The 15,487-nt window shown below is 40.7% G+C and overlaps 1 protein-coding gene across 3 annotated transcripts; it reads right to left on the reverse strand.

Moving 5' to 3' along the window:
- Positions 1-523: 523 nt before the first annotated feature.
- On the reverse strand, positions 524-14,841 carry CMC2 (C-X9-C motif containing 2). 3 transcript variants are annotated; one of them, XM_008922731.3, is made up of 4 exons: positions 14,801-14,841; positions 8,931-9,067; positions 4,763-4,834; positions 524-2,826 (listed from the first exon to the last, which is right to left on the reverse strand). In XM_008922731.3, the coding sequence occupies exons 2-4, from the start codon at positions 9,009-9,011 to the stop codon at positions 2,752-2,754; spliced, it is 228 nt and encodes a 75-aa protein (XP_008920979.1). In that variant the 5' UTR covers positions 9,012-9,067; positions 14,801-14,841; the 3' UTR covers positions 524-2,751. The 3 variants fall into 3 exon arrangements, with proteins under 3 accessions (XP_008920979.1, XP_017939193.1, XP_017939184.1); XM_018083704.1 differs by lacking the exon at positions 14,801-14,841 and adding an exon at positions 14,553-14,793; XM_018083695.2 differs by lacking the exon at positions 14,801-14,841 and adding an exon at positions 12,153-12,427.
- Positions 14,842-15,487: the final 646 nt, after the last annotated feature.

The raw sequence follows: 15,487 nt of genomic DNA on the forward strand, positions 1-15,487 counted from the left end.
AACATATCAACACTCAGCTGTTGCAGCTCAACAGCAACACCAACATCAAGTGCTGTTGTAGAAAGAACTTCACACCAGAGCAAGAACCAGCCCTGCTGCTCCGACACCATGTGCTGTTATTCAGCACAATATCTTTCCTTCTAATAAAAAATAAAAAAATAAAACTGAAAAGAAGGATGGACAAGATGTCCTCATTTAGTTTTCCACCACGAGAAAATACACAAGCAATAGTGTTACCAGGTATTTCTGGTAAAGCTGGAGGGATTTGCTGGACAGTTATCACATCATAGACTTTTCAATGTGGAAGATCCTCACTGCTGTGGCCAGGTCTGGATCAGAGCTGCCATTTGCCCTTTCTGTTTCTCCCTTCTTCACTTTCCCATGTGAAATGTCCGTGAGCTTCTCACACAGAGCACAACACAAAAACACACCAAATTCCTTTTTCTCTTCTCTCTCAAACATGCTCTTTTCAGAAACAACAACAGGGGAAATACTCCTACAGACAAATGACATTACAATACAGTTCCTTCAAAGTCCTTACAGACAAAGTTTATTTCAGCCAAGGCATCCCCTCTCACCACTCAGCTCACTTTAGAAAACAAGAAAAAAAACCACATTTACCATTTCACCTTTTCCCCTTTCTCTGTCAGAGAAATCATAAGTATTATTGCACCAGTGTTTCTCCGCTTCAGGATCAAATTAGCAACATAAACTCTCTCAAACAAAAGGAACAAAACCCACAGCAATCAATGGGCACTCTCATCTCACACTACTAGTGGGCAATAAGCAAAGAGAAACAGGATGAACAAGATCAGACTTTCACTCAGTAAACAAAGCTTATCTGTAAAATAGAATTATTGCTAAATGTAGTTCAAAGTATCAATAGAAATTGTGTGTTCCATTTGGTCTTTCATTCACTAAGCACATTGATCTTTGAAAGCATGATTCTGACTAATGAGCTGTGTTAAGTGGCTCTTGGATTTTTGTTTTGTTGCTGTGTGAAAGATCGGGGCTCACAGAAGCTGATGAAAGAAACAAAAGCTTCAGTGCTTCTGCACTCAGATGTCAGCCTCTCGACCTAATCTCTGGAACAATTCTCAGTTTATTTATTTACTTAAAGGCTACAAATCCTATTTAAGAGCTTGCCTGAAGTAGGTTGTGTCATCTCAACTGGAAGAAGAAGCAGGGATGCAGAGTTCCCAAATGGGGGGGTCTCTATAAAATACTCTTTGAAAATACTCTGAAAAATACCAATAAAGGCTGCAGCACTTCCAGCCATTCACATCTTAAATCAAACAGTGCATCATTGACTTGTTCTAAGAAAGCAAAAAGCATATGAAGTTGCAGAAGCAATTGCTTCAGCTTTTCTTGGAACTTTCACTGAAAACAGTTGTGGTTATGTTTTACCAATTTAACTGGGTCCATCCAGGTATTGAAAAATAAATACAATAATTCACATTTTTCAAAAGAGATCACAAAATACAGTTTTCTTCCAAAACTAGAGGCATGTACCACTTTCAAGATTGAGTATCAACAATGGTTCTTACAACAAACCATACAGCTCACTGCAGAATAGGCACCCTTTTTTCAAAAGATCTCAAGACACTTTGTATATTTGGCTGAATAAAATTATTTTTTTTTAAAACAGTCTTTTGTTGCTTGGCAGAACAGAGGTGTTATTTAAAAGTAAGGTGAATGCAGCAGACACCCAGAGAAGCAGCAGCTCCATCACAGGACAAGTCAGTGAATGTTTTGACGTGAAATCCGAATTCAGTGACTTGTTGAAGACTCTCTGCAGTCTGATGGCAAATAAACAGCTTAAGAGGCAACTTGGGAACACAATATGAGTTCTCCTGCCCACCTGAAAGGCAAGTTACACTTCCTTTCACTCCAGTGTCAGCTTTTCTTCAACTGCAACAGTCATAACTTCACCTTTGTACCGAGGAATATGGCAGAGCTGTTTAGCTTGTATTTTTGGCAGTGCTCCTCTTCAAAAAAAAAAAAAATCACTCAGCACACATTGATTGTGCTCAACAAAACTCAAGGCGAAGCTTTGTAAATCCCTGGAAAAGTTCCACTCGGAGTCTCTAAAGCCGTTTGCTCCGGGAATGATGAACAAATTGTCTTACAACAGCCCACACTGTACACACAGTTGGCAGGGAGGGGTTTTAATCTCCTCAGCTGAAGACAGTAGTTGCATCCTTTTAGCTCCAATAAAAATACTAGAACTCCAATTATTCCTTGATAGGAAATTTCCAATTTCAAGCCACATCTGTTTAAAATTTCTTTTTCCTAATCCATTCGAGAACTGTTATCACAACGCTACAAAGAGCCACCGAAAAAGTCATTCAGTGTTTTGCAATGAAAAACAAACAAAAAAACCCCCCCACAAAACCCAAGAAACCAGGGAGAAACTGCTAAACACGAGGAAATAAATGCAATTCAGCACAAATTGAGGAACACAGCAGCCTTGAATACACAGCACCCCACACACACCAATTCCTCGTTAACAATCACAAAACTACGTCAGAACAAAGACTTGCTGCAATAGTTTTCTTTTAGAGGTCAAAAATTAAGTTGTGAGCAATCTATTACATTTATTTATTTCCACACTGGTTGCCTTGCTGGGAATGAGTGTGTAGCAGGTGCATTTATATTTTTAACCCTTTTCCAAACCACTGGTGATGGAACAGAAGCATTCTGTCAGCTTGCAGGTGAATGTCCCTGTGCAGCTGCCCAGCCCAGCCCAGCTCACTGCTCTGGGCTCCTGTGAGCATTAATGACCCTCTGTCGTTTCACCCGGTTCATGGCCCTGTTTTCTTCATACTGCAAGACACAGAAGGAAATGAATAGATCAGCTGCCATCCTTAGACAGATATGTCAAATGTAAAAGTGTAGAGAGAGTTTATCACCCAGGAACAGAAACAAAATATTCAACTGATGCATTAGACATACAGCTCTTGTTAATATCTACGTATAGGCTCGTTTTTACTTTGAAATTTACATTTGCTCCATTAAAATACACGTTTCCAAGTTTGAGGTTATTAAGCTAAAGAGTGTTAGAAGACTTTAATAAAGAAGATTCAGTTAATCTTAAGAAGGAACTTAATTATACAGCGATTTTACATCTGACACTTCACACATGGACTGGGCAAAAAGTTGCCCTGGTGCTACTTTGGAGCTCCAGGTCAGGTTCTTTTCCTCTTAAAATACTGATTAATGTGTGAATGCCTTCTGAAGCATGGATTTGTCATCACAGACTTGGCCTACTTTTGATCCTGGACATCAATTAAATGCACAGATAAAGAATATACCAAGATGAAAGGAACAAAGGCAAATTTGGGTTGAATGAGGGTAAGCCATTTGGGGTTTTTTTTTAACGGTTTAAACAAGAAGCACAACAGAGACAGGGCTCCAGGATTCCACTTAAAATGTAAAATGGAATCAAGAAAGCTTTCGCAGTTTAGATATATGTGTAAGACCACCATGCTTTCATGTCTGCCCCTGCACTAGCAGAAGCTTGAAGAGCCTTTCTTTCATTGCAACCAAAAAGGAAACATTTTCATGGCTAAAAGAAATGAAAAATTAAAAATCAATGCACGACCTGATATATATTTCATGAGAAGCAAATTATTCTTGTCCCTAAGTTAGAGCATATATTTGTTCAATTTTTTAATAACCAGTATCATGACTAAAACCCAAGAAACCCACAAATGCCCAATTCTCTATATAATGTAATAAACTACTAAGGAAATTGATTTTGGAAAGGATTTGCAGTTTTTCATCCATTATACTGATTGGTCTATAACTGAGATAATGACCTGAAACATTACTTAACATTTACAGAATGCTTAACTTTTTCCCATGCCAATATTTAATTTTTCAATAACTCACCCATGATTTTATGTAGAATGAGAACAATGGATCTTTAAAAGCTACATTTACAAAGCTGCATTCAATACTTGTGAACAGCCTTTCAGGGGCTTCCTAGTAATGGCATATCAATGTAGCCACATTTTTAGAAGGCAGACAAATATACTCATCAAGAACCCCTTTAATGTAAAGGTTTCAATGGAAGAAAAATAAGATTGATAAATTACACGGAAAGAAACTTTTTACAATTGTGAAATTTATGTCAAAATCAGAAAAGTGCAATTTCAGGTTAAGAGGTGTGTGAAAAGTTCATTTCTGCATTCTGTCATGTAGGTCTGACAACCATGAATGTAAAGATCAGTTGAAACTCTTCTGAAAACCTGCCCATTAAGACAGTAAATCCACTTAAACTCCTGGAATCTTCATTCCTTCATATCTGCAGACACAGTACAGCAGTATTTTCACCCAGGGTCTAACTCAGCAACTCATTAAGTATTTTCAGTCAGTACAGTGACTTCAGTTGTAAATGTTACTCATACAGAAGTGACCATTACTGCTTCATATCCTACCTTGTGCAAATACCACTACTAAAAAAAAAAAAAATTCAGAAAAAGCTCAGAAGCAATCTGTGAAGTGGCAGTTCCTGTCTGCAGTATTTGTTTTGGTAAAACATGTGTTTGCCTATTTTTGTGTGTCAAAAAATACACCACTCCATTTGTTAAAGCCAGATTTTGCTTGACAAATTTATCAAAAGAAGTTTAAATTTGGTCTCAAATGCCCACACCAGAACGTGGTTACTTCTATTGATTTGAGCTACTTCGTAAAAAGCAGTTCTAGTCCTGTCCAGTTTTGTACTAAACATTAAACTCACTGTATATTTGTTTCTTACCTCTTTTCTTAAGCACTTCCTCATCTCACGGTCAATGTCGTTGCAATGGCCAAAAAATTTCAAGACGTTGTGCTGATGAGTTAGGGAGAAAAACAAAATTACAGTTCAAAGGTTTCTTCCTCTGGAGCTCCACATTTGTTGCATTTTTCAACGCATCCTGGTCTTCTTTTCCTTTCCTTTTTTTGTGAAAAGTGATGCTTGGTAACTTTTTCCCTCTGAATTTCTGTAGCCAGAAATTCAGAGCTAATCCTGACCCTCACTTGAGCCACCCCCACCTTGGTGAAGGTTGAAGGTACTCCCTATGTTGTACAACCAGTCTAAACAAGGGCACTTAACCTCAAACTATTAAGTCTAAATGTAGAACATAGATTTTATGGATCTAGAAGTCAGTCTTACAACTCTCACTCACACTGCCTTGAATAATGGACCAAAAACAAATATTCTGGACTCCAGGTTGGGATAAAAATGCAACATCCTCCCTGCTTCAGTTTTTATTATTTCTTCATGATTAGGGAGTCAAAGGACTCCCTGCTCCATCATCCCAACCACATGAGGAATGTGCTGTTCCAGAAATTGCAGGCATTGGGCTTAATTGGCTGAAACATTAGAATCAGTATAAAAAATGGGAGATTAAATTTCTCCAGATCATGAGGTTAATAAATAAGATGCAATTACCACCTTTATGACACAGCTCAACTGTGGGCCTTACACATATTTAAGTGTTCCTTAGTTTCTGAAAAACTGCAGGCCTTGTCCTCATGGGCATTCCCAGCTATCCTGATGATATCCACCATAAAAATCTGTCCTCTTGTGAAGGATTTCCTGAAGTAGTTCCATATTCTCAGCCCTCAAATCACTCCCAGAATGCCTGCTCCTAGGACTGCTCTTTCAGAGGGATGCTTCCTACCATGCCACAGAATCTCACGATGGAATTTGGCAGCAGAGCAGCCAAGTGATTCAGAAGATCTGCAGGACTGGAGGTCTCAGTAGATATTTGCAGCTACACAATCAGTGGAGACACCTCAGCCAATTTTGTACACAAGTAATGAATTTTAAAAAAGATTCAGGAAGAACAAAACAGATGAGAATGAAATCACTTTTGCATTTCAGGGGAGACCTCCCTGCATTTCCACAGCTGAGGAGCAGCTGCTGGATTTATACAGGGGATACAGGAACACTGGTAAGGATTTAAACAGGGGCCAAGATTTCAGCCAATAGAACATGACTGGAAGCAGGAGTGGGTTAATAAAGATTATGACAAACACTTAACTATAGCAGTGCTATAATTAGCTTGTTTACACCTCTCTGCTTTATAAAGGGCATCAGGTGACTCTGAAGCAGTTGAGTGAAATAAATGGTCACTTCACTGCACACTGATCTGGCTTTTACAACATTTTCATTTCAGCTAATACAGATTTAATTTTGTATTCTGCTCCCACACCTGCATGTTAAATCTCAAGGTGAATGCTCACACTTCAAGCCAACTCCACTCTGACTATGCAGCAGTTTCATCAATGTTTATTTAACCAGACTCCTAAGATGTCACTTCTTGGCTCAGATTATGAGGGGAAAAAAAGAATCAGTTTCTCAAAAATAGTTATTACACCTATTACAGTGATACAATTGCAAGACAATATGCATTTCTTTCAGCTCCCACCTCTAAAAATTAAGTCTATTTAAAGCACATACTTGGCAACAGAGTGGAGTTATTAAAAAATCAAAATAGTGACATCAAATAGGAATCCCATTAACCTCCCCTCACTAGATGCAAAACCTGATACACAGGGCAGGTTCTAGATTAGGAACAAAGTAAATCAAATTGACTGTTGTGAAAATACACATACAGGATACCCAATTAAAAAAATAACACTTTTCATCCCTCAGGAATAGTAATTTAAATTGTAGATGAAGGTTCCTAGGACATGTTGGCATTGTAAGGAAACAGAAGTAGTCACCAATAACTCATTAAGATCACTGAGTTCAGATTTCAGTGACTTCAATTTAAAAAGAATATTTCAGTACATTCCCCTTGAATTTCAGATGAAAAAGTATTGCTTCCTTTCAAGTGAGTGTGAAAGGAGCCATCCTCACCCTTCCTGTTCTGAGACTGCCAGCACAAATATCCTCTCACAGCTGAGCACAAGACTGACAAAAGTAATTCCTCTTCATGTAAAGACCAACTTCAAACAAAACCAAGGGAATATAATCCTGTGCATGGCTATTATTGCTGCTCCTGGTCCCTTCATAAGTCAAATTTGCAATAGATTCCTTGCAAACACTTGCTGCCAAGGAATTCAAGTGCACCTATTAGTTCTGTTCTCAAGGCAGTCTAATAAGCTACATTATACAGCAAGCTCATGACAATTGTATCTTGACATGCATGTAAAGCAAAAAAACCCAAACCCCAAACAACAAAACAGTCAACCATTACTTTTCAAGTAGTAAATCAATATTGCTGCTCTCCTAGTCAAGGCACAGAAAGCCCAGCTAAGTATGTACCAAAAAGCAGGACAAATGTGAATGTATTTTCTTTCCTGGTTGGATTTTTCACTATCATGAAAAAAATAATTACAACATTTAAATTTTATATACTGCCTATTATTTATATTATTTACTGCCTCCTCAACTGATAATCATTTTGTATAGTAGTTAATGTACAAGAAGAGTCTCCTCATTGAATTCCAGCTACTGAACACTTTTACTACACTACAACATTAATGTTGTTACCTAAAAAAACAAAAAAAAATCAACTAAAAAAGGAAAGAAAGTCTCTACAATCTCTCAAATTACTGAAAGCATTTTTAGGCAAATCAAAATTTTTGAACTCAAAAAAAAAAAAAAACATAACTCCTACATTTAATACAACTTTTAGCCTTGAAGCTCAGAGATGTTCTGTACAGGAGCACTGGAAGTACCAGCTGTGAGATGGAATCAACAGATTCTGCACTACAAGTGTCAACAAAAACAAATTAAATGCTGCCAAAGAAAACCACCACAGCACACTCACTGCAGGTGAATTTTAGTTGCTCTGCTCCCTTCATTGTTGTAATTTAGGAATCATAAAGTGTGGTAGTGGAAAAGCTTTTTAATATGTTACTTTAGCTAACATATTTAAAATCTTGCAACAATGCTGTTATGCCTCTTTCATGTAAAAGATCTCTCACATTTTGTGTATTATCAGCCTTGTTTTTCATTCTGTAATGACTTTCGAAAAGAAAAAATTACAGTTCTGCTCAAAACAGTAAAGCTAACATATGTATTGTCTTAGAATATATGGATAACTGCATTAGAAAAAATTATCAACATTGTATCTGAACATAGAGGTGAAAATATTTTAGGTTGTGTGTAAGGATTGGTGTAAATCACTTTTCACATTCATAGTCAACACTTAAATATAGTTTTGTCTCAGTAGCAACTATGAAATTTAACTTTTGCATGCACTAACACAACAAGGTATCTGTCCAGAACATCCATTTAGAGTATACTGGGAAAATAACTAACACCACTGCAATAATGCTGCAGAAAGCTTTCATTGCTGGGGATGAGTTTTCTCCATCTACAGATTTACTACAGAGCAGATCTCAAAAGAAGAGGCTTTTAAACCAGTGAGATGAAGATTCCATCATCTTGAAGCGCTGAAGAGCCTTGAAGACAATTTAGCATTTCCAATCCTGGGGTAGGTGCCTATGAAGAAGATGGAAGTCAAACAGTAATTCCCAGTTAGCTCTCCAGGCATGTGGCATGTTGGGATCCCCATCAACACATCTGCTTACAACAGACTGAAACATCTGCCCCATGGAGAGATGGAATATGGAAATGCCATGACCCCACAAAAAGAGGGCATTTGAAGTTGCTTTTAATATTGATTTTTTGAGGGGCACACAGTACTAAAAGGTGCAGAAGTTATTTCAGTCCTTAAAATAGGTCCCTATGTATCAAGCTGGAGCACAGGAAATTTTAAGGTATGTTGTATTTCCTAAAGAAATCACTGGCAAGATTTTACACACAGTCATCAGATACCTCTTCAGTGAAAACACACCAGCTACATCTCATGGCTGCTCTGCCTAGGGAAGGGTTTGCTCTTTGTGACCGTGTAATATTCTCACTAATTTATCTGACACTCATTTCCCCAACCCACCCACTCTTTTCTCTGCTCAGCACTCCTTACCTCCTGGTGACACTTCTTGAGCAGACTGATAATTAGGTTACACTCATCAGTGTGCAGATGAGGAGACAGGTCTGGATGCATCTTTAGTTAGGGATGATTTTAGTAGCACAAGGACAAGAATCCCAGAAAACTTCCACCTGCCAACATTAAAATGTGAAAGTATAACCAGAAAGCTCAATTTAACACATATTATCAGCATATTAACAAAATATATTTTAGACCAAAATGCAGCTTAATATGTATAATTTATATTACTCAGTTAAAGTTATTAAACCCAGCATATGTCTGATCTTCTACACAGCCCAAATGTTAAAAGTCAACTAGAAGTTTATAATCTTGGCTATCATGGACACAAGCACACTGGTGGGATTTTCATTTTCAGGGACTCTCTAGCAGCATGAATCTTCCTTGAATTGCAGATTATCTTTTCACCTTCCTACTTCAATTTTCTGCTTTCTCACTTTAACAAAGTGAAGTGTATGGGATTTTCTTTCTACCTTCTACAAAGTTGAAGTAGAACAGGAAGCACAATGCAATTCCATTACAGCACTCTGAGAACTGGCACCTTTTTTAGTTATCTACAGGCTTTTTAATAAGTCCTAACCAAACATTGGTGATGCTTTAAAAACCAAACCTTCACCAAAAGAGTAATGATTCTTTTTTTTAATTATGCACAATTAGAATGTCCCTTCTTGCAATTCCCTGTTGTTGCCTCTTGCTCTTTCACTGTTCTCCTTTGAAAAGCAACTGGATTTGGCTTCTACATGAATCCCAACTCCTTCAGCCAGTGGAAGGAAGCATTTAGGTTGCCCTCAAGTCTTCTCTCTGGAACACCAAAGCAGCCTCACTCCATGAACCTCATCCCATCCATCAGCTGCTCCACACTCCTGACCCTCTTAGTTTCCTCTTTGCTGGATTTGGGTTTTATCATCTCTCTTAGACTGCAGGACCAGAGAGAACACAGTATTTCAGACATGGCCTCAAAACTGCCAAGAAAAGGGGAATAATAACTTCCCTTGATGTGCCAGCGATGCTTCTACCCCAGCCCAGGGAGCCACCGGCCTTGGCTGCTGCAAGGCTGCACTGCTAAATCAGGTTTTACCTTCACAGCAGCCAGGACCCCCAGGTCCTTTCCTGCAGGATTCTGTGGGGCAGGAACAAATCTCATTCTAGAAACAAAATTTTATATTACCTCCCATTGAGCAAAAAAAAAAATAAATATCCTCAGACGTAATGTTAAAGTTCTTTTGTTGAAGAGGATGGAAGTGTCACGTGGTAGGAGCTGAAATAAAATGACATCTTTGCTGTGGAAAATCACTGCACCAGGGAGGGGAGGAGGAAAGTCCAGTACATACCAGGACAAATGGACAAAATTCTACTTGTATGGTCCATACTGCCACTGAATTAAAGAAATGCCTGTTTGTTTGTTTACTTAGTATTTTGTCATTCCCTCTTCTCCCAAGGAGATCACCTTTGCAGCTGCAATACATCAGGCAAACACCACTGCAGCTTGTATTAAACAGCCATCACTGTCTTAAAGCTCCAGTTGAACAGACCAGACAAATACAAGTAGCCAGTGGTCAGATTTTACAATTGAAAAATGCCCACATTCAGCTGCAGTGCTGGCAGCAATAATCCACACTGCTATTTTTAGGATGCTCAAGGAATACATTCAGCTTGAAGAGGTACATACACTAAGGTACCCAGCACTTCCCATCACGTGCTCAGCTTCACAAGAGTTAGATTCCCACAAGCAAACTAAATTTTAAAAATTCCAAACATTTAAAAGCCTCTTGAGAACCACGAGAATATGTTCCACAAAATGTTGTGAATACATGTAGTGATTTCTTCCAAAAATCTTCCCCCATACTATCTGGAAGTCTAATATTACACCACACTTACTCTTAGCACAGAAGTTGTTGGAGACTGTACAAGTTGCTTAAGCATTCTATGACAAATTAACAAATGAACCTTTGGAAATATGACAGCAGGAGCACGACTGGAACAGCAAAGTGATTAAGAACCCTGCTGTGTTATTGCCACCAGGTTTTGATTGCATGCCACACAAAGTCAATATGTTTTAAATTTATCAGTGGAGGTTTTTGATAGCACTGGAGTTAGTGCTCCCTTGGGAGGGTGACCTGCTCAGTGGCTGTGCTTCACTGTAACACGTGTGAACCCAGATGATTATTAAACCTCTTCATCACTCAGCCTCTGACTGCGCTTCCTGAAAGTGCCACCCGAGGGGGCTGTCCGGGAGGGAGAAAGCAGGAGCGGTGTCCCAGGGAAACAGGGAATATGCACATCAGCACAGGCCAGGAAGTCAAACGGAGCACTTCAAGGAAAGACTCGTTATTTCTAAACTGAGGTGAACAATCACTGCCATCGTTTACAAAACTCTTCTCAGATCGTGGGCGAAAGCCATCCGTGTCACAAACGTGGTGAGGTGTCCACTTCAGCAATTAAAACCTTCTAACAGCTCAAAAGCATTTTCCAATGGCACCTCAAGTAGGGCAGATGCCACAAATCAAAGGTCCCAGCTGTCACCCCAGTTCATAGAGCAGGATTCCGGAAATTTTCAAATAATATTCAATATCAGAATCTTTCGGGTTCCATTACCAGACACAGCACTCAGTTCATGGAGGCTACGATGGAATAAAGTAACAAAACATCTTATGGTGCTCATGGAACCTTCCCTGGAGCCTTTAAGTACTTCTAAAGTTGTGCCAGAGCAGTGCCATCAGTGCTCAATACTAAACTGATGTTCAGGAATGTCACATCAGGCAGTGATCTGTAGGTGATCACAGAAGGCTCAAATCTTTTTGCTGGAGGGGAGCAACTCTGACAAACCAAAGAGTTTCAAGAGAAACAACAATGTGTGTGAGGAAAGGACAGGATAAGCTATTGCTTTCTTGAGCTTCTTTTTAATAATATTCCAACATAAACCAGATCCTTTCTAAAAAAAAATCAAAAGCCTTAACTTAGCCATTCTCTGACAATGACACTGAACTGCCAATACTAATATTTTTGTTCTGAAAAATTATGAGATAATCCCTTGCATAAATAATCTTGGACACTGAGCATATCAAATTGCTTAAGATTTCCTAATAGGAATCAACACATAAATTATCAAGAAGTGATACTCATCCCTAATCCAAAAGTTGATCTATACACATGTTCAATACATTAAATGTTAAATGTTAATGTGCAAAAGGAACCTACACATATTACAATGTTCAATTAAAACCACCAAAGGCCAAGCAAAAGGCTGTCCCAAAGGAGCAGGCAAAGAACTCTGGAGGCATTTCATTCACACTCCTGTTAGACACCAAAATTTAGGATCAAGTGCTTGTTTTTCTCCATGTGGCAGTTTCTCCTCCTTAAGGCAAAGAGCAGCGGCCATACGTTGAAAGAAGGGATTTGGTACATTCTTGCTTCTTCCCAAAATGAATTATGAGGTCAGCATGTCAGGAATCCACAGAAGTTCCTTGCTTTTCTTGGAATCTCCCATAAATGTGAACTAACCAGTTCCCTGATGCAGAAGAAAAACTAAATTAGGTTGCTTTAGTGTTGCTGATTAGCCTAATGCTTAATATTTCCATGCTTGAGGGATCACCATGAAAAAAAAGTTTAAATCTAGGCAATTGTTTCCATATGATGCTTTTTTCATATTTCACTTAAACATGTCTTCTAAGACTACTTTTTAAACCAAGTTTTGGTAATTTCATTTAAAAAGAACACAGCAGTCATTTTTTTCAACTTTCTAATGCCAGTGTTAAAAAAAACCCATCATGAATTCACATATTGCCCAGAAAAATGACTTAAGGCAAAACACAAATCCTTGTTTACCAACCCCGATGATGAAAAACTGCATCCGAGCACCTCCACAGCTGATCATTGAGCTCCTTAACCGGAAACGCAGAACTTTGCTTTCCACAGAACACAAACATTTGCTGCAAACGCTCAAATAACACCCACCAGGCGGCAGCAGAACCGAGCAAAGCAGAACATGGACTCGCGGCAGGGAAGGGTGAACAAACCCGTAATTCCTCTGAAGAGCCGCTCTCCACGTTTAACATTTACTTTTGCACTTCATGTCACTGTCTAACCTGAGTAAGACCAAACATTCGGGGTCTTATATTCTCAGTTATATAGTATTGTTCTGTTTGGCATTGGAAAGAAATACTTACAATCCAAACAACTCTGTTTACTCAAACCATCAGCGTTTTCTGTGAGATTGTACAAAGTTTTAGCATTAAAAAAAAGGCTTCAGCTCCACACCCAACGGTATCATTCATGTCACTTATGCAGAACTTCTGCATTCCCACTGTTACCTTTTATACACAAAGTATTTTTGGTGACAAGTTTCCAATACTTGGATCAGTCATTCAGAGAAATGAGAAATCACAGTTGATGCACACAATCTCAAAACACAAGGGAACTCTTTAATAAACCACTTTTAGCCAAGTCTTACACAAATTAGTCATAACCTCTTGAATTTCAGTCTCTAAAACTAGTCACTAGTTTTCCAACATTATTTCCCCCGTTCTGGTAATTTAGAAATGTATCTATCAAGACTTGCAAATAGCAAGGAAATACAAAAGGGGCCAATTATATTTACTTTAAATATTTTTAATTATGTAGATTGCATTTACTTTCCCTGAACCTAAAACCCAGTATTTTTTAAAAACTTTGATAAATGAGGTTCATACCACTTTCTGCCAACATTTCAACATCCCTGACAGCAGCAGAATGAGCTCACCTGCTACTTTTACTAATAAGTATCTGATAAAATTACATTATACCTGATGTCACACCTAGTAAAGCAATAAGGTGTCAATCCTAATGAATAAGGCAGGTTGAACACCAACTTGAATATCAACTAATTTCTACAGTTTTATTTCTAATACAAAGGACTGAGTAAAGCACAAGAAGGCATTTTCATTTCCTGGCAATTATTTAAGGTTGTATTCATACAACAAACATCAGCACAGTTACAGGACAATTAGTGGAATATTTTTATTACTACATACAGCCAGTACCACTGCACAACATAACACTGTATCAAAGATTACTGAAGCTGTCTCTTCCTATTCCTGCTATGTCTACGAAGACAACAATATGCAGTCAAGAATGACAAGACCCAGCCAGCATAAAAGTAAAGCATTATCCAGTGGGAAGTGTTCCTGTCCATGGCAGGGGGTTGGAATGAGATGATCTCTAAGGTCCCTTCCATTGCAAACCATTCTATGATTCTATAAGGACGAGGTGCTGTCACCCAGTTCCTGTTTTGCCAGCTGGTCTTGTACTTTGGCTGCATCCACCAGACCAGGCTTCATTTCATCTCTGTTTCACGAATTTCCCAAAGAACAGGATAACCCTAGTGCTGCCAGCAGAATCTCCTAGCTTGCTGTAAAACAGCTAGGGAAGAAAAGGGAGCAAGAGGATCACACTTCCCTGCTGGAAAACACAGGCTCTGACCCCTCGAGCAGCCAGACCCCCCTGACGAAAGGCAGAAAGAAAGCACACACTGTCCGAGTGACACGGCCGTGCCAAGGGGCGGGGGCGAGGGGCCGGGGCACCCGCTCTGTTACCAGGGTAAGGCGGGGGGTCCCCCCGAACCTGCGCTGTCCGCAGCTCCTCACTGCTCCCGGGAGGCCTTCACAGAGCGGCGGGACACACACGGACACACGGACAGCAGCTGACGGCAGCCACAGCAGCGAGACCTCAGAGCTGCCCTTCCAGAGCTCTCCCTGAGCCCTGCAGGAAGACGCGCGGCGAGCGAAGGGTCCCAGAACCCGGACCCCCAAGGTCAGGCAGTGGGGAGGGAAGAACGTGACAGGGGGAGGAAGGAGGGTTTCCCTACACACCTTCTTCTCCCTCAGGGTTCCCTGAGACCCCGCCCCCGAGGCCGCCCCTCACTCACATGCGGGGCGGAACACGGTGTCTCGGGCGGCCCCGGCCGGAAAGCCGCCTCAGCCGGGAAGGCGCGGCGCGCGCCGGGGCGGGAGGGACGCTGTGATTGGACGGCCGGGCCTCGCGGGTCTATTGGCCCGGTTTCGAAAAGGCGGGCGCGCGCGGCGGGGCCAGGGACGGCAGGGCGGGAGCGCTGAGGGGCGGCCGCGTTGGGCCGCTCGGTTCCCGCTGCCCGCTCGTCCCGGGACCCTCTTGCGCGCCCGTGCCCGCTCTCTGAGGACTTATCGGACCGGACAGGCAGGAACAGCCCTTGGGTGAGACCCAACGCCCCGTCCCTCGACTCGCACCAGGCCTCGGGCACGGAGGGGAACTTCTGAGGGGGAGAGTGAGGGCACTTGGTTTGCTCAGAGGGGGGAACTCATCGCGGTTTGCAGCTTCCTCGTGAGGGGCAGAGGAGGGGCGGGCACTGATCTCTGCCCTGTGGGGACCAGTGACAGACCCGAGGGAATGGCTGGAGCTGTGTCAGGAGAAGTTATGGTTGGATATAAGGAAAGGTTCTTCCCCCAGAGGGTGGTCGGGCGCTGAACAGGCTCCCCGGGGCAGTGGGCACAGCACCAACCCTGACAGAGCTCAGGGGGAGC

The sequence above is a fragment of the Manacus vitellinus genome, unplaced genomic scaffold (genome assembly GCF_001715985.3).
Source record: "Manacus vitellinus isolate BGI_N305 unplaced genomic scaffold, ASM171598v3 scaffold_10_pilon, whole genome shotgun sequence".
Classification (NCBI taxonomy): Eukaryota; Metazoa; Chordata; class Aves; order Passeriformes; family Pipridae; genus Manacus; species Manacus vitellinus.